At 48.2% G+C, this 19,230-nt stretch overlaps 1 protein-coding gene across 3 annotated transcripts in view; it reads right to left on the minus strand.

Annotated features, from left to right (window-relative positions):
• LOC307216893 (putative cation-transporting ATPase 13A5) overlaps positions 1-19,230 on the minus strand; it is a 54,479-nt gene that overhangs the window by 34,168 nt on the left and 1,081 nt on the right. For all 3 annotated transcript variants that reach the window (XM_079977639.1, XM_079977637.1, XM_079977638.1), the window contains exons 2-9: positions 11,282-11,455; positions 9,988-10,131; positions 8,843-8,913; positions 8,670-8,750; positions 5,172-5,241; positions 3,748-3,882; positions 2,772-2,844; positions 1,380-1,511 (exon numbers count right to left, since the gene is read on the minus strand). In XM_079977639.1, coding sequence (XP_079833765.1) covers positions 1,380-1,511; positions 2,772-2,844; positions 3,748-3,882; positions 5,172-5,241; positions 8,670-8,750; positions 8,843-8,913; positions 9,988-10,131; positions 11,282-11,455 — 880 coding nt within the window. The remainder of the gene's footprint in view (positions 1-1,379; positions 1,512-2,771; positions 2,845-3,747; positions 3,883-5,171; positions 5,242-8,669; positions 8,751-8,842; positions 8,914-9,987; positions 10,132-11,281; positions 11,456-19,230) is intronic.

The raw sequence follows: 19,230 nt of genomic DNA on the forward strand, positions 1-19,230 counted from the left end.
AGGAGCTTACAAACGGCAATGAGATACAAGGGGAAGAAAACCAAGGTGGGGCCAGGCAAGGGAAGAGCGTTGTCTTCATTGCAATGGCACACACTGAGGTGGCACTGCAGAGAGCGGAAGGAGCTGCCAAGGGGATGGTGCCCATGAATGTTGTGTTCCCCTCAGCCAAAAAGGCTGTACCGTATTTTTCGCTCTATAAGACGCACATTTTCCCCTCCAAAAATTAAGGGGGAATGTGTGTGCGTCTTATGGAGCAAATGCAGGCTCCTTGGCTTCAGCGATAGCAACGCAAAGCCTCCGGAGCGCAGAGGGAGCGCTCTCGCAGCGCTCCGGAGGCTTCACGTTGCTTTTGCTGAAGCCTGGAGAGCAAGAGGGGTCCAGGCTTCAAAGATAGTGAAAGGAACCCAAAGGAACTCCTGCTGCGCTCTGGAGGCTTCGGGTTGCCTTCGCTGAAGGAGAAGGCAATGTGGGAGAGGGAGAGCTGCGCAGCGCCCCTTCAGCGAAGCGGGAGGGGGCTCCGTTTCTCCTGCCGCTTCGCTGAAGGGGCGCTGTGCAGAGAGGGGGATAATTTTTTTTCTTGTTCTCCCCCTCTAAAACAAGGTGCGTCCTATGGTCGGGTGCATCCTACAGAGCGAAAAATATGGTACATAAGAAGGTAAGAAGTGTCAGTACGCCATTGAGGAGATGCCCATGACTTGGCTCCATATCTGGATCTGCCCCAACTGGACTAGGCGAACTGGAGGACTTCCAGAGACCTTCCACTCCTGGAAAGCAGGTCTAAGTGCACTGGACCCACAACTGTCTCATCTCTACATAGATAACACAGAGACTCCCACAGAGTCAGGCAGGAGTGGAAGAAGCGAAGAGCAGTTTCCGCCCCCTCCTTTCTGAAAACATCAGGAGATTCTTGCAATGGGAGGGGGTGAAAATATCCCCATCCAGTTCAGCATCCTGTTTCCACAGGGGCCAACCAAATGTTTATTTTTATTTTTTATTTCTACACTCCCTACACCCGAAGGTCTCAAATGCCCCAATGGGAAACGGGCAAGCAGGATCTGAGCACAATCACCCTCTTTCCTCTGGCAACTGAAATCCAGAAGCATCGCTGCCTCTGACTGTGGGGGCAGAGTAGAACCACTGACAGCCCTCCCCCCCGCCATGAGTTTGCGCCATCCTCTTCTAAAGCCATTCCATTTGGCGGCCATATCACTGTCTCCTGCTGGAGAGAGTGCCACAGGTTAATTTACCTGCCCCCCTTTTAAATTCACCTTTCAGGCTGCCTCCCTCCAAATCCCTTCATCTGCGTGACAAAGAAAGCAGAGTGGGCAGAAGGAGGGCGTGGGAGAAGGGTGAAGGGAGGCCAGGACAGTTCTGTGTACCTGTGAGCATCCCCTCGTTGACCACGCAGCTCCCTTCTATCAGGATGGCATCGCAGGGCAGAGAAAACTTCTGGCTTTCCAAGAGAAGGACATCTCCTGGGACCAGCTGGCAGGATTCCACCTTGCAGCTCCCTGCAGGAAAAGGGGCTCTGTCAAAGCGCAGCTTTCCCAGGAAAAGTGCCGGAACAAACAACAACAGCAACCGCTCAGGCGCAGAGCTTTCAAGTGCTGAGCTGGGCCTAAAAGTCTGGATAGAACCTTATGCTTGTCCCTATTGAAATTCATTTCAGGGGAAAAGACAGGGTGTCATTATTATTATTATTATTATTATTATTATTATTATTATTATTTCCTGGTTTGGACCCAGTTTTCCAATCTGTTTTTGGATTTAATAGAACCAAGGGGGGGGGGGTGGCCCCAGGGCTGGATTTAGGTTTGATGAGCTCCTGAGCTCCTGAAGGTAATGGGGCCATTTATATGTCCAGCTGTCCTTTGTCAACAACAAATTGCCACTGTTTTTTTATGTTGAATATGTGCTATATATTAATTTATGGACCTAATAGGTATCTAAAGCCATTTGCACATAATAAATAGGAGCCTACACAACACAAAACACTGTTGCTGTATGTAGGTTTTATTTTACTGTGGTACTTCGGTTTAAGAAAAGTCCTGTTTACGAACAATTCGGTTTACAAACTCAGCAAAACTGGAAGTAGTGTCCTGGTTTGCAAACTTTACCTTGGTTTAAGAACGGAATCTGAATGGTAGAAGGGCACTGGCGGCGGGAGGCCTCATTCGGGAAAGAGTGCCTCGGTTTAAGAACGGTTTCAATTTAAGAACAGACTTCCGGAACAGATGAAGTTCATATACCGAGGGACCACTGTACAGTCATATCTCAATGTTACATTTGCTTCATGTTATGTTCTTACAGGTTACATCCCATGGCAACCCGGAAGTACTGGAAAGGGTTACTTCCAGGTTTCGCCACTCGCGCATGCACACAAGCGCTAAATTGCACCGTGCACCTGCGCAGATACTGCACTTCAGGTTGCACTCTTTTCATGTTGCGAACAGGCCTATGGAACAATACAGGTACCCCTGTATTTGCTTTTTATCTTTTATTTTGGAACTGTACATCCAGTTTTTCCCCGCTTTAAATTTTTTGGGGGGCCCAAGAGAGTGGGGCCCTAAGCTACAGCTTGTTTAGTTTATACGTAAATCCGGCCCCGGGTGGCCCAGAAGAGTTTGGGAGCCCTTCCTTTAAAGGCCTTGAGGCTGCCCCGTGTGGGGAGATGGGGAAGCAGGATAGTGCTGGGAGAGGAAGGGGAGGCCGTGGGGCAGGAGAAGAAGGCAGCTGTCTCAGGACCCCAATACAAACACACACACACACACCTTCATTCTTGGTCCAGGCCAGGACTTCCACCTTGTTGTGCTCCTTCACCAGGTTGTGCAACTTGATTGATTGCTGCGGAAAGAAGAGACTTAGGCGCTGAGCATGTCTGAGCAGGGAAGGCTGGTCGGGGGGGGGGGCCTTCCAGTCGGCTCCTCTCTAGTGAGTAAAATTCAATCACATGCAAAAGGAGAGCCTGCTGGACCAGGCTAAAGGGGGCCCATCTAGTCCAGCATCTTGTTCTCACAGGGGCCAGCCAGGTGACTGTGGGAAACCTTGTGGCAGGGAGTTCCACAGTTTAACCATATGCTGTGTCAAGCAGGATTTTTTATTTTTTATTTTTAGAAACATGTGCTGAATCTTCCAACATTCCTATGTGTTCTAGCGTTAGGAGAGAGGGAGGAAAAGTTTTCTCTTTCCACTTTCTCTCATGCAACTTCCATCAGCCATGGCACAATATGGCTAAGGGGGTCAGCAGGATGGGAAAAGCCAGGCAGAGAAGCTGGTCAAATAAACCAAGGGCTGAGTGGAAGAGGTGCCTCTGAGAGGGTGGTGCCCTGAGGCGTGAGAGAGGGCGGGGTCTTCCGGGAGGCTTAAGGCACTCCCATCCTTTGCTTAGAATTAAAACTCTATACAAATCTGACGGATTAAAGGCAGCAGTGACCTCTTGTCCTGAGTTCCAGGCTTTCAAGTTCTGTGTCTGAGTGCCCCCCCCCTTTTTGCCCCAGAGCTTTCCCTGCGAAAACTCACTCTTTAAAACTGAAGCTCAACAAATGGCCATTGGGGTTTTCCGCAGACTGCTGTTTGCTCCAATTTGGCTTTAAAGAGCAGCTTTTTGCTGGGAAATCTCCAGAGCAAAAAAAAAAACCAAGCACAAAAAGAGCATTTGGACATGGAGCTTTAACAGTGCCAGGAAAGAGTGGAGGAAAGCTACGTTGGGAGAAGCCCTGACCAGGGCAAAAGGAGTTGCAGACTCACCTGTCGGAGGTCGTACACCGTGAGGGCGATAGAGATGACGGACAGGATGATGATGGCAATGGAGTACTCGATGTATCCCTGGACCAGCCAGAGGGTCAGCGTGAAGGTTTGGAAGATGTAAAAAGGGTTCAGGATCTGCAGAAAACATGGTGCAGAGAACATCAGTCTGCCTGTCTCTGACCGACGAGCATCCCAGGACTCCATGCTCAGCCTCTTGCCAACTAGAGAGGCAGTGTGGCGCAGGGGTTAGACTGCTGGACTAGGACCTAGGAGAGACCAGGGTTCGAATCCCTGCGAAACGGCTTCGGCCCAGTATACCTGAAGGAGCATCTCCACCCCCATTGTTCTGCCCGGACACTGAGGTCCAGCTCCGAGGGCCTTGTGGTGGTTCCCTCCCTGCGAAAAGCCAAGTTACAGGGAACCAGGCAGAGGGCCTTCTCGGTGGTGGCACCCGCCCTGTGGAATGCTCTTCCACCAGATGTCAAGGAAATAAACAACTCTCTGACTTTTAGAAGACATCTGAAGGCAGCCCTGTTTAGGGAGGTTTTTAATGCCTGGTGTTTTAATGTAATTTTAATCTTTTGTTGGAAGCCGCCCAGAGTGGCTGGGGAAACCCAGCCAAATGGGCAGGGTAGAAATAATAAATGATGATGCTCCTCACTGGGCGTGACCTTGGGGACCAGTCGCTGCCTTCTCTAAGCCTAGCCTACCTCACGGGGTTGTTGTGGGGGCCCAAGAGCCATGCGCACCAACATGAGCTCCTCAGAGGAAAAGGTGCAACAAATAAATAGGTCTTTCCAGGAGCCTTAGCACAACCTTCCCACCCATCCACCCTGCCATTGCCATGGCTGCTGCCTCTTTCCCTGCAATCTTCGGAGGAAGAGTGGTATGTATTTTTTGCTCTATGGGACACACTTTTCCCCCTCCAAAAATTGATGGGAAATGTGTGTGCCTCCTATGGAGCAAATGCAGGCTCCTTGGCTTCAGCGATAGCAACGCTAAGCCTCCGAAGCGCAGAGGGAGTGCTCCCTCCATGCTCCAAAGGCTTCGTGTTGCTTTTGCTGGAGCCTGGAGAGCGAGAGGCATCGGTGCGCACCAACCCCTCTCTCTCTCCAGGCTTCAGGGATAGCCGCGCACAGCCCCTCTGGCAGGGAGAGGCTGCATGTGGCTATGGCTTCCTCTTTAGCCCCGCACAGCCTCTTCCGGCAGGTAGAGGTTGCGCGGGCATAAAGAGGAAGCCAAAACAGCGAGCGGGATCCATCCCGCTGGCTTTCTTGGCTTGTGCCATAGCCGCGCGCAACCCCTCCGGAAGGGAGAGGTTGTGCACAGCCTGTATGCTGCTCTTTGGGGCTGGTGCGCCCTATGGAGCGAAAAATAAGGTAACTTTAACAAATAACCAAAATAATAAACAAATAACCCGTTACCTCTTTAAAGAGCAATTTCCAGATGGGGCGGACTTCGATTTCAATGGCGTTGGGGCCGCAAACCAACTTCCTGAGAAAGACAGGAGAGATGAGGAGACCCCCCTTAAGACCTGAGGAACAAGCAGCCCAGACCTCCAGGGCCAGGCAGGGATTTGGCAGGGCATGTGTGTCGCTCCTTCTGTCCAATCTCAAGAACATAAGAAGAACTCTGCTGGATCAAGCCAGGGGCCCATCTAGTCCAGCATCCTGTTCTCACAGGGGCTGACCAGATGCACCAAAGGGAAACCAACCAAAGCAGGATTCGAGCACGAGAGCAACTCTCTCCCCTCCTGAGGTTTCCAGCAACTGGGATTCAGGAACCTTGCTGCCTCTATCTGTGGAGGCAGAGCAGAGCCGTCCTGGCTGGGAGCCCATCCATAGTCCTCCCTTCATAAATTTGTCTAATCCTCTTTTACAGCCATCCAAGTTGTTGGTCCCCCACAGAAAATTATCTCCTAAGCTCCTTCCCCGCTGGATAGTGCCAGAGGCGTGGAGACATAACGTATTTTTCGCCCTATAGGACGCACCGTCCCATAAGGCGCACCTTGTTTTTTTTTGGGGGGGGAAATAAAGGGGGAAAAATTATTTTCCCCCCAGGCGCAGGGCTGGGGCAGGGGAAGCCCAAGCTTCCCCAGCCCCCAGCCCCCAGAGCAGGCAACTCTCCGCAAGGCGCGGGAGCCCGGCACAGGCTCCCACAGCTTGCGGAGAGCTACGCGAAGCCTGGAGAGCGAGAAGGGTCGGTGCGCACCGACCCCTCTCGCTCTCCAGGCTTCAGCAAAAGCCTGCATTGGCCCCATAGGATGCACACACATTTCCCCTTCATTTTTGGAGGGGAAAAATATGGTATTTAAGAAGCGATAGAAAGGAAAGGGAAAGGGGAAAGGGGAAAGGGTTGAGGGGAAAGGGAAAGGAAAGGAAAGGAAAGGAAAAGGGGGAAAGGGAAAGGGAATGGTGAAAAGGAAAGAAGAAAGGGAAAGGGAGAGGGGGAAAGGGAAGGGAAAGGAAAGGAAAAGGAAAAGGAACTTCCGGGTTAGCGCGATCCGAGTAATGGCGGATTCCCTCCGAGCTCCGGAGGGAATCGGCTCCATTGCAAACGGGTCTCACCGCGACGGCGACGCAGGGACCCTTAGAAACCGCAGGCGCGGAAGCCTGCGGACCTGGTGACTCGGCGGGCACCTAAAGCGCCCCCCCGACCCACGAAGAGCCTTTTTAAAGGCTGCGGAGAGGGTACGGGGAGTGGCGTGGTGCTGTGAGTAGACCGCTACTGCAGTGGAGCGAAGCCGCGAGCCATGGCCGGAGACCGCTGACTTTCTTCCCTGAAATTCGGACTCTAACTAATCCGTGAGTAGATTGGAATTTGGACTCTAAAAAGTTTATCCTTGAATTCGGCACGATCGGGGGATGTGCTAAAGGGAAGTCCGCACCCCCCCTGCCTACAGAAAATTTAAAGCAAAGATCGGAGAACTAAGGTGGAGAGTTCTTTCCTTGGTGTTCTGTAAAAGATAAGATTTGCATGAATTTGACAGAAGAAGATGTGTGCTGGAGAGTAAGAGTGGTTTTTTAGAAGTTTTTGTTTGAACCCCCCCAGACCCAGGGGTGCCCTTTTATGTGAGCTGGAGAATAAGGAACGAGGAGTTTGACAGCTGTCAAAGGAGCTGTCAAACGGGCAGCGAAAGTTAAAAACTCTATTATTTAACACTTTTTGGACTTAATTTGTTACATTTGAGCTAAAGTGGTTGGAAACAAAGTAGGGAAATAACAAAGTAAAGGACTATTGGAAAAGACTATTAAGTAACTAGAATCCCCCTAGGGGAAACATTGAAACATTGCAATGGCTGCAGATGGAAAACTACAGGCAGAGCTAGAAAGAATGTTTTTTCTTGTGGGAAAATTGGAGGAGCAGACTACGGTCATGAGTAAACAACTCATAACCTTGAACTCTAAAATAAATGACTCTGCTGAAGGTACAATGGATTTGACTGGGGAAAAATCTGCAGCTGAATCAGAAGAGATAGCTTCGGAACAGGGGGAGAGCGAGCAAGGGCTAGTACAGATGGAGACTACCAACCACAAGCCTACATTGTTAGAATACAAAGAAGAAGACCCTTGGATTACAAATCTGCGAAAGATGCGAAAGAGGAGGGAGGAAGCCCCTGGAATATCTGGAATACCTGATTTTAAAAGAAATAAGAAATACGACTGGGGCTTCCTATTTGAGTATGGATTGGTTGATCTTCTGCAGCAGCTGGTGTCAAGTACTTTGGATGGAAGAAATTCTGATGAGACTGAGCTGAAATTTCCCCGAAACCTGAGGACCAATGAGGAGGGTTACCAACAAGATCGGCAAAGAGAGACTGACAAGGACTTAAAGGCCTCAGATGTGAGGAACCCAGGCTAAAAACTGTTGTTATAGATGGGGGGACATTTGGAAGGGACAGAAACCGGGGCTGGGGGGGGGGAGGAGAACTTGTTTTTAAATCTTTATGACTTTTGTGTTTGATTATTATGACCTATTTTTAAGATTAAAGGGAAATTCGTGGAAGGAACTCGAGTCGACCTTAGAAAAGGCTTTAATGTTTTATAAGAAAATTGGATAAGTAAAAACTGGCCAAGTAAATGGTTTTTTTTAAAGAAAAAACATATATATATATATATAGTAATAACATGCAATGGATGAGAGATTTGAATTTGCTGAGTTAATGTAACTGAACTAGGATGTATGAAGGGGGGGTGGGGGGAGGTCAAGAACTGGGGTTAGGAAAGTAAGGTTATGAAATTTTATACGTGTTGTCTTTGTCTTTGTGTGTGTATGTTTGTCTTTATAAAATGTGAAAATTTAATAAAAATATTTAAAAAAAAAAAGGAAAGGAAAAGGAAAAAGGAGAAGGGGAAGGAAAAAAGAAAGGAAAAAGGAAAGGAAAGACAAGATAAGACAAGATACCAATGAAAGAAGAATGACAAGTTAAAATTATGGAATATGCAGAAATGGCGAAACTCACAGGAAGAGTCAGAGACAAAGACAACAGAGATTTTAAAAAAGACTGGGAATCGTTCATGCTGTATTTACAGAAATATTGTAAAGAAATGGACTCACTAGCAGGGTTTAAGAAAGCAAGAGTAAAGGTCAAGAAACAACTATACGGAAATTAATTAAATGTAAGAAGTAACTGGAAGAAAATTAGGTATGAAAATAATAAGAATGTAAGAGCATTCGGCTAAAAGAGGGAAAATAAGGAAAAATTTAAGCAGAAGTTAAAGAACCAGAAGGGGAAGTTGAGGGAAGTCGCAGAGTGGGGAGAGTTTTGTTTTGTTCTGTTTTCTTTCATATGATAAATGTGTTGAATATTAAATTGTAAAATGGAATAAAAATGCATTACAAAAAGAAAGAGGGATTAAATTGATTCCTGCTTTGCAGCAGGTTGGACTAGATGAGGAGCAGCTCTGCCCCGTGGACCACACCTGAGCGCCTTCTCCTTCCTCGTCAGCCCGTCTCCAAACTTGTGATGGATTTCGTAGCAAGTGTTGGAGTCCTCCAGCGACCTGGAAGGAGACGAGGCAGAAAGGTGAGAGGGTATTTTAGCCAGGGCCCCTCCGACCCCACAGAGTCTCCAGCCGTCAAGTTAAAAACTCACCCAATTCTCAGGAACTGCTTTTCTGTGAGGTCCCAGACATAACGGATTTTTTGTACATGGATGTATCTCACCTGTTAGAACAATGCATGGTTACGGTTACGGTTATTTATCTAGAAGCATCTATAAAATGAGTGTATGGGGGGATGGGAACAATGATTAAATTAACTTATTGTGAAATGATACCTATAAATACCTATAAATTAATATGTGCAAATACATATAAATCATATAAATCATCAGATTTCTTAGGAAATTTTGGGTATTTTTCATCATGTTTCGGAATGATAAGTTTCATGATAATGTTCCGCCCTTTGCTGTCTTTATGAATATTTCTTTGGTTTACTTTACTGAATCCAAAATTAAAAATTAAAAAGCTGTAGCTTCAATGCTTGAATTTTTGCCCTCTAATCTGGTCCTTGAGACTCTCCCAGTCTCAATGTGTGTTCTCCTCCTTCCTTCTTACAGAAAATGGAGGAGTCCAGCTCGGACGGGAGCAAAGGCAGCGTGCAAGTGAGCCGCACCATTGTCAAGCCAGACAGCAACGCCGCCCAGGTAAGTGCCGCACCTGCCCCTGAGCGGCCCCCGCCCTGGCGGAGCATCCTGGGGGGGGCAAGCAAGGCAGGGGGCGGCTGGCATCACAGCATCTGCTCAGTGAAAGAGCTTCTGGGGCAAAGGAGCCTTGTAGCTTCCTTTGCACATCTGCTACCCCGGGCTTCTTTGGGACGGAGGCAAAGGGAAGGTTTTTGCTGGAAGATTCAGGGCAGACGAAAGGAAGTCGGTAGCACAGCCTTGACCAAAGGTGTCATGGGCTTTGAAGACACTCGAACTCAGGACGCAAGGGAGAAACGTGCTTAGAGGAAGGCACACTTGGCAAATCCACACCGTGATCAACTCCCACCCGGAAACCAATGTCCCCACTGTAGAAGGACGTGCGGATCCAGAATTGGCGTCCACAGTCACTTACGGACTCACTGTTAAAACTGTGTTTATGGAAGACAATCTTATTGGGCTACGAGGGATCGAATAAGAAGAAGAAGACAATTTCCTCCGATCTAGAAAGGAAGGGGCAGGGAAGGTGGGGATAGAAAGAAGCCTCTTTTTGGTGCCCACCAAACATTTGCCAGCTTGTGCCAAGGAAAACTCACCGTCATTCCAGGCTTCATGATGGCCCTGCTGATGACGGAATCCTGGTCAGCGCCGAAAAGGAGGTGGTCCAGCTTTTCACTGTCTAAGACGCTCTGCAAATCCAGGTGGATCACCTTCTTCCTGGTATATTTCTGAAACTCATCCTAGGGGAGGGAAAACACAGCGTGAATCCCATTGGTAATTCACAATCCGGTTAAAGCATGACAAAAAATGCAGCTATTCATACAAGCCTGAGGGCTCTTCCACACTCAACATCTGCCCTGCTCTTTCCAGGCTGAGGGCCGCACTTTAGCAAAGCTTAAAAATGTAGTATAAACACCAACAATTGGGAAACACTGGCCTGCGATCTATCCAATTGGAGAACAGCCTTTACCAAAGGCGCCATGGGCTTTGAAGACACTCAAACTCAGGACACAAGGGAGAAACACCTTTGTTCTGGGTTCCTCCTCTCTCCTGCATGTGGGGGGAGCACCTTGTTGCAACAGTTTAATAAAGATCAGGCTTACGAACTGCTTTGCTTCTCAATATTCTCTGCTTGGCGTCTGTTATTTTCTCCTACCGATGGAGAACCTACAAAGGACTCTATAAGGGCTCTTGTGTCCCCCATAAGGGAAAAAGGAGCAGGTTTTTCTTATAACACTATTGATAACACATCTAGCACCTCTGTGATGTGGTGGTCTGAGCCCAAGCAAATTCTCGGATTACTCATTTTATACACATCACTTGGGAAGACAGGGGAACTAATATCAGCGTACTGGAAGAAGCAAAGATCACCAGTGTTGAAGAAATGATTCTTCAACATGCGCTCCAACTGGAGAACAGCCTTTACCAAAGGAGTCATGGGCTTTGAAGACACTCGAACTCAGGACGCAAAAGCAAAATGTGCTACGAGGAAGGCACACTTGGCAAATCCACACTGTGATCAACTCCGGCCCAGGAACCAATGTCCCCACTGTGGAAGGATGTGTGGATCCAGAATCGGCCTCCTCAGTCACTTATGGACTCACTGTTAACACCATGTTTATGGAAGACCATCTTACTCGGCTACGAGGGATCACCAAAGAAAGAAAAAAACCTCCCTAAGTTTATCCCATCCTCTTTTAAAGCCCTCTGAATTGGTGGCATCACTGCCTCCTGTGGGAGTGAGTTCCGCAGGTTAACCAATTCCTGGGTTACTGCCCAGTGAGATGTGGGAGACTCAGCCTACAGGAAGCTCTGTGATTCCCTGCCTGGCTGTAACCTCTGGGGATGAGAACTTGGGGAAGCTGCCTGGGAGATGGAAAGGGCACCCACCGTTGTCCGCAAGAGCACGACGTCGGCCTCTTCCAAGTCGCAGGGCAGGCAGTTGGCCCACACGTCCCACTCAGGCTTCCAGTAGAAGAGGAGGAGGAGGACTCCGCAGGACAGGACGTACCCAGCGAGGCACAGGGCCCTCCGGCACCCTTTAGTCTTGTAGCCAAATATATCCTGGGGGGAAGATCGGTGTATATCAGTATCAATGTCCCTGCATCATCAGAGCTGCAGGTGGAGGAAATGGACAGAGAGAAGTGTTCCTCCCTCTCGCGTAATCAGTGCCAGATTTACATATAAGCTAAACAAGGTATAGCTCAGGGCCCCACGCTCTTGGGGGCCCCCAAAAACTCGATGTACATTTCCAAAATAGAAGATAAAAAACAAATAAAATAAAACCTACACACAGCAACCATGTTTTGTGTTGTGTAGGCACCTATGATGTAAGTCAGGCATGTCCAACAGGGAGATTGTGATCTACTGGTAGATCACTGGACGTCTGTGGTAGATCACTGGTAGATCCTTGGCTCCCCCCAAAGAAGCTGAACAACTGTGGCTCCCCTAAAAAAAGCACAACATTTTACCTCCTCCCTGAAAAAACTCAACTACTTTGACCTGAACCCCCCAAAAGGGGGTAGATCACTGCCAGTTTTTAACTCTGTGAGTAGACTGCAGTCTCTTGGGAGTTGGCCACCCCTGATGTAAGTCATGGCCCCCACCTGCTCACCTGCTCCCTCAAATATCCCTGGTTTGCTCCTTTCTATATATAGGGCGCCTACATTCTGCATGGACTGGTTGCATGGAAACATGCGCAAATGGCTTGAGATACCTATGAGGTCCATCAATTACCATATAGCATATATTCAACACAAAAAACAGCGACCATTTGTTGTGGACAAAGGACAGCTGGACATAGAAAGGGCCCAATTAGCTTCAGGATCTGAGGTCCCCATCAAACCTCAATCCGGCCCTGCGCATAATACTAGTCGAGCCCCTTCCGATTTATTGCTAAAGAGTGAGCTTTCTGGGGCAAAGTGGTGGGCCAAAGTCAAAACCGCTCACCGGAAGAAATGATGATGAAATAATGGTATTAGACAGTTTTCGTAATAGGTAAGGGTTTGAATAAAAACTCTGCGGGAAGTCAGTCTGGGAAACAAAGTTGCTATCTAATTTGAAGTTAATCTGAGAAGTTTTGGAAACTTCATAAAAAAAATATGGGGGGGGGGAGGGAACCCGCTCAGACACATGTCTTGAAAGCACAGGACAAGCGGGAAAGTGCTCAGAGCCATGCGCTTTGGCACAAAGGAAGCAGGAGTGAGGAGAAGCCCCGACCACAGAGAAAGGAGAGTAGCACACCTGTTCTCTCTCTCCCAGGACCGCAGCCGGAAGGGCCCTGATCCACCCTTTGCATCTCACAAGCAGGCACACCAGTCCCCTGGCCTCTGCTTTTGTGGCAATGGCGAGACAAAGCCTCTCTCTATTCCGTTCCAATTGCAGAAACGATTTCTAAATGTGCATCTATCGGTGCATGCCAAGGAGCACGTGAAGCTGTTAGGCAAATTGGTTTTTATTCCGCATTTTGTGTTTTCATCCTGTATTTTTATGCTGTGAACTGCCCTGAGATCTACAGATGAAGGGTGACATACAAATTTAATAAATAATAATAATAATAATAAAGGTCCTCTTTCGGAGAATGGTTTTTTGTTTTTTTTTGGTGGGGAGGGAGTTGCTGTGTCACTCCTACTGAAACCAATTCCCTTACACACAATATATATTTATGTATAAATATATATTTATATATTTATACACACACACACCCTGTTTCTACAACAGTTTATGTGGAGAAAGACACTCCTTTACAATCCTTTACAAAGGTTCCCCCCCCCCCCCTCCTTCCTTCCTTCTCCCTTCTGAATTTCTGGGCCCTTTTGGCAACACAAAGGAAAGGCATTATTCACACACAAATTGTAACTGAATCCCAAACCGGGAAAATTTAAAATAAGGCGTCAGTTTTAAGAGGCTTCCTTGAAAATTACATCCATCAAAACAATACACTTGTTCCTATTGTTGTTGTTGTTGTTGTTGTTTCTATCCCGCCCATGTATTTCTACCCCACTCTGGGAAGCTTCCAACAAAAGATTAAAATAAATATTAAAACATCAGTCATTAAAAACCTCCCAATACAGATGTCTTGCAAATGGCCGCTTCTGAGTCTCCCCAACGCAGGATTTATTTATTTGCTAATACAGTATTTCTCTCCCGCTTACACTGACAGAAGTCTCAAAGGGGTGTAAAAATGGGGGGGGGGACTATTAAAACAGAGAAACCGTTGCAGAGACGCCTGCGTTTGTATTCCTGGTGCCCCCCAAACTCAAAACAGAGACAAATAAAACAAGTCAACAATCCACCAGGAGTGGAAATTTGAACTTAAGGACAATAACTGGCACAACAATTAGCTGCAGTCATAGGAAAACCAGTGTAGGATAATCTGTCCTATTCAGATCTGAAGAGGGTTCCACGCATAGGCAAGGAATTCCTTTGTGGTGTCTGACTAGCTGGCGTTTGGCTGATTTTGAATTTGTTTCCAGTTATGCTTTCTATATTTCATGCTGTCTTTGCATTTACAGTGGCACCACTGTAATAATAATAATAATAATAATAATAATAATAATAATAATAATAATACTGTAGTAATAATACTGTAATAATAATAATAATAATAGTAATAATAGTAATAATAGTAATAATATGTTTATAGCCCACCCATCAGGCTGGGTTTCCCCAGCCACTCTGGGCAGCTCCCAACAGAATATTAAACAGAAGAAAACTTCAAACATTAAAAACAGGGAAGGAAGAAAAAGAAATCAGAGAGAGCCCTTTAAAAATGTGTTGGTTTTTTGGGGGGAGGGGTTGTTACTGGAAGGTCATTTTCTATTTTGATGGTGTATTTTGTGGTTTTAGATTTTGATTTTATTCTGCGAACCGCCCTGGGACCTCTGGGTTTAGGGCTGTAGATGAATCCAATTTTAAAAACTGATTTAAAAATAACTGGAGGCGCAAGGCCATGTGCTTCCCGGCCGCGGCACCCCAGTCGGATGGGCAGCATATAAATGACATTAATATTATTATTATTATTATTATTATTGTTAATTCCTGCCTGCCCCATGCTGACACTGCCAAAGGCCCCCCAAGGCCCCCACCTGCTTCCCAGGCCTGTTGGCTCCCCAATCCCAGCCTCTGCCCCCCCCCCCCGTGTCTCCCTGTCCCCTGGGGGGTCCCCCTGCCCACCCCCCGCTGGCACGCACTTGGGGGCATCTGGGCAGCCTCTCGGGGGTGGAGGGGGCCGCTCCGCTGTTGATGAAGCTGATGCTGAGGAGGCGGCCCCGGGAGCAGGCGCTGGCCACCGATGACGACCGTTTGGCCCCCCAGGGCCAGGGCAGCAACCAGCGGAGCCCCCTCGGACTGGGCTCCACGGTGCCGGTGGCCGGGCCCCACGGCCAGCCGGGGAGGGAGCCCCTGACGCCGCCCCACAGCCAGGAGGAGCCGCCGGGGCAGAATCCGCGCCAGGCAGGGAGGCCAAGGGGCCCAGGGAAGGATGCTCAGAGCGAGGACCGGCCCATCCGTCTCCATCGCCCGCATCCCCATCGCCATGACGACTTGGGCTTCTTATATCGGTGCTCTGCCCCTCCCCATCCACAGCACGACAGCGCAGAAAGGGGGGCCGGAAACACACGTGACCCACACCTTGGGAAGGCCGCCGGGGGCTGGATCAGGCCCAGGCCTCCAGAGATGCAGGGAAGGAGCCCAGCGAGCCCCCCTGGGGTTATAAGAAAATAACTGCTCCTTTATCCCTTAAGGCCGGCCCCACAAATAAATAAATAAAAGGACACATTCTACTCATGCAAAAACATGCTGATTCCCAGACCGTCCGCAGGTTGGATTGAGAAGGCGATTGGGCCGGATCTGGCCCACGAGCCTAAGGTTGCCTACCCCTGCCTTATGGGGTATCCAAGAGCCATATAGAGTCCTGAAGTGGGTTCCCTATGGCAGGGGTCAGTAACCTTTTTCAGCTGGGGGCCGGTCCACCTTCCCTCAGACCTTGTGGGGGGCCGGACTATATTTTGGGAAAAAAATATATGAACGAATTCCTATGACCCAGAAATAACCCAGAGATGAAATTAAGGAATGTTAGAAGGATGTTGGAATGAAGTTATGTGGTTTTAGCAGAAATGATATAAAGGTTTAAGTAAAAATGGATTGGTAATTAGTGGAAGAAGAGATTGTAAAATTATAGTATATTAAGATAAATTATTAGGATAAAAACAAAGATGGAAAGGATTTGCTGAAATATATAACTGAACTAGAATACAAAAAAGGGAGGTGTGAGGAGGTCAAGGAAACAAGCGAATGAAAGTTAAGTTATGGGAAGGTTTGATTTGTTTTTTTTTTTAATTGTTTGTATTTTTATGTATTTTTTTTAATTGATTGTACTTTTCTTTTTTTTTCTTTTTTCTTTTTTAAATTTTTTTTCTCTTTTGTAACCTTTAAAACTTTAATAAATATTATTTTTTTTAAAAAAAGCAGAAATAACCCAGAGATGCATTTTAAATAAAAGGACACATTCTACTCATGTAAAAACACGCTGATTCCTGGACCATCTGTGGATTGAGATGGCGATTGGGCCAGATCCAGACCCCGGGCTGCCCACCCCTGCCTTATGGGGTATCCAAGAGCCCATATAGAGTCTTTAAGTGGGTTCCCTGTAGGTAGGAGAAAAGAACAGAGGCCAAGCAGAGAATATTGAGAAGCAAAGCGGCTAGCAAGCCTGATCTTTATTAAACTGTTGCAACAGGGTCCCCACTCACCCCACGCAGGAGGGAGGAGGAACCCAGAACCAAGGTTCCCTACCGATAGGGAACCCACTCCAGGACTCTGTGCGGGCTCTTGGATACCCCATAAGGGAAAAGGAGCAGGTTCTGTTTACATTCCTCTGCCTTCAGATATCAGCAGGTGATTAAATGCTTACCTCGAGCTGCTAAAATAAATTAATCCCTTCCTGGTTCCTGCATGCCAAGCTCCCGTTAAAGGCCAGAAGCAAGCTAGGCTGGTATGGTTGCATTTTGCTGACAGCTTTTGGCTGCCTCTGTGGCAGGATCTTTATCTCTTGCAATAGTCTGCCCTGGCGGTGGAGCACCTGCGGGTTCAGCCCTCTCCACTTCAAAAAACGAAATGGCTATTTTATTCCAGCAAAGACACGTGGTTCAGGGGATAAGGCCTCTCTGCAAAAGCTATGCTTAATGTGCACAAAACCTTGTGCGGAGGTTTGCATTTGCAGAGTGGCTTTGTTTGCAGACAAAATAAATTTAAAAATTTAAAAAAATTGTCCCGTAGCAACTTAGAGGCCAACTAAGAAGGTTCTGGGTCTAAGCTTTTGTGCACACTTCTTCAGATACACTGAAACAGAAGTCACCAGACCTATATACAGTGGACACTTGGGTTGTGAACGTCATCTGTGTGGGATGCACATTCACAACGTGCAGCGTCTGCAACCTGCAGCGGCGCGTCTGCGCACGTGCGAGTTGTGATCCGCCGCTTCTGCGCATACGCAAAGTGGAATTTAGCGCTTCTGCGCAAGCGCAACTGCCGAAACCTAGAAGTAGCTCGTTCTGGTACTTCCGGGTTTCAGCTAGTGCGTAACCCAAAAAAACGCAACCTGAAGCGTCTTTAACTGAAGTATGACTGTATATAGTGGGAGGGTGGGGGTTTTCTCAGGAGGGTAGTAGGAGATGGGTGATTAACTCAATGGGTATGGTAAACCTGTAGAGGACTGCAATTAGTACTACAGGAAAAATCAAGGGATAGTATGCAGATTGGGACGCGGGTGGTGCTGTGGGTTAAACCACAGAGCCTAGGTTTGCCAATCAGAAGGTCAGCGGTTCGAATCCCCAGAACAGGGTGAGCTCCCGTTGCTCGGTCCCTGCTCCTGCCAACCTAGCAGTTCGAAAGCACGTCAAAGTGCAAGTAGATAAATAGGTACCGCTCCGGCGGGAAGGTAAACGACGTTTCCGTGCGCTGCTCTGGTTCTCCAGAAGCGGCTCAGTCATGCTGGCCACATGACCCGGAAGCTGTACGCCAGCTCCCTCGGCCAGTAAACCCCTTAGTTGTTATCTCTGTCCCTCACAGGGAAGATGGAGCAAGCTTGTTTTCTGCTGGTTCAGAATCCACCTGACCCAGTGGATTCAAACTGCAAGAAACGAGATTCCGACTCAGCACTGGCGGTAAGAGCCATCCGACGGCGGATCCGACTCCCTCCGAAAGTGGTCCACTCTCCTCCCTCGGAGGTTTTGAGGCAGAGGTTGGGTGGGCATCTGCCAGGGTCTTTTTTAAGGTATGGTTCATGCATTGCAGGGGGTTGGTCTAGATGGCCCTTGGGACCCCTTCCAATTCTACAATTTCACTACTGTAGTTAAACTTACAGACCGTTTCCCATCTCAACAGGGTGTTACTGAGCTCAGTTTGGGGGACTGGGGGGAACTGCCAAAACGGTGAAGCTGATCACCCCAGAAGCTGTGGAACTGAAGAAAACGTTGGCCAGGAAACTCTGGCTCGTGACAGGAGCAGCTCTGAATCTCTGGAGGGCAGGCGTGTTTTTCCATCCAGACTGTAAGAAGCAGAAATGCGGGCAAGGCCTTTGGCTGCGGGGGTACAATTCTAAGTGAAGTTGCATAAAGTTACTCTAAGAGTTATGATGGATCATCGTCTGCTATTTGCATATCCTGTTCCTTGCTTTTCCCTTCCCCAAGACTCACTCCTGTATAATATGCTGATGTTTTGTCTTGGATGTTATGGTGTTTATATCTCATTCTGTAAGATGCACTGCATTCACTGGTCTTCTGCACCCCAAAAGGCCTCACTCTGGTGGCGAGAATCTCACCACAGAGGCTGGAGGTACCTGAGGAAGACCTTCTCTGGTGCCCTCAACTCACAGTGGTGGACCTGTTGGTGGTCACCTAGTGGACCTGGAGCTCCCTAGAGGATCCCAGGCTCAGGCAGTAATAGCTGGCTTTGATCAGCAGCCACGTCGGGAAGTTAGCCCAGAAAGTGCCAATCCGTGGAGTCCATGAAGAATGAGACCCGCCTGCTCCCAGCTCCTGGCACCAGACAAAAATAGTGCTGGCACCTTCTGGACCAGCTGAAGTTTCCAGAGTGTGTCCAAGGGCAGCCCCACATGATGTGCATTACAGTAGTCTAGTCAAGAAGCAGCCACAGCATGCGCAACCATGGCAAAAGCCTTGGGTGCAGATGGTGTCCTCAACATGCAATCTTGCACGGTTCTGCACCGAGGGAAGCCCCATCTTGTTCAGTGGCCCTTACTCCCAGGTAAGGTAACCATGTAGCCTGAAGCTGAATGCACATCCAACCACAGCTGCCCCCCAAACATCCAAAAATAACAATCACAGGTTCAGGAACTCTCCCCAAATGCAAGCCTGCTCTTTAATTGGGGGCCAGAAGGTGGGCTCTCCTTCACTGGGGAGTTTGAAGCAGACGTTAGATGCCCATCTCTCTGGGATTCTTTAGCTGGCATTTCTGAGTTGCAGGGAGCTGGACTAGGGGGCCACAGCTCTACAATTCTGTGATTCAGTGCAATCCCATCAAAGGCATTCACCCTAAACCCCCAGGAAACATTTGTCCAAAATTAGAGTCGGCCGAACAATCCGCCTAAGGCGTCTGCATCTTCCCTGGATCAAGATTAAATTCATTCTCCCTCATCCAGTCCAGCACTGAGGTTAAGAAGTTGCCCAAGATGGTCTCCTGTCTACCGAGGCAGGAAGAATCGCAGAACTGTAGCGTCGGAAGGGACCCCAGGGGTCATCTAGTCCAACCCCCTGCAGTGCAGGAATCTCAGCTAAAGCATCCCTGACAGGTGTCCGTCTAACCTGAGCTGGATGTCT

This window comes from Podarcis cretensis (assembly GCF_951804945.1).
Source record: "Podarcis cretensis genome assembly, chromosome: 5".
Taxonomy (NCBI): Eukaryota; Metazoa; Chordata; class Lepidosauria; order Squamata; family Lacertidae; genus Podarcis; species Podarcis cretensis.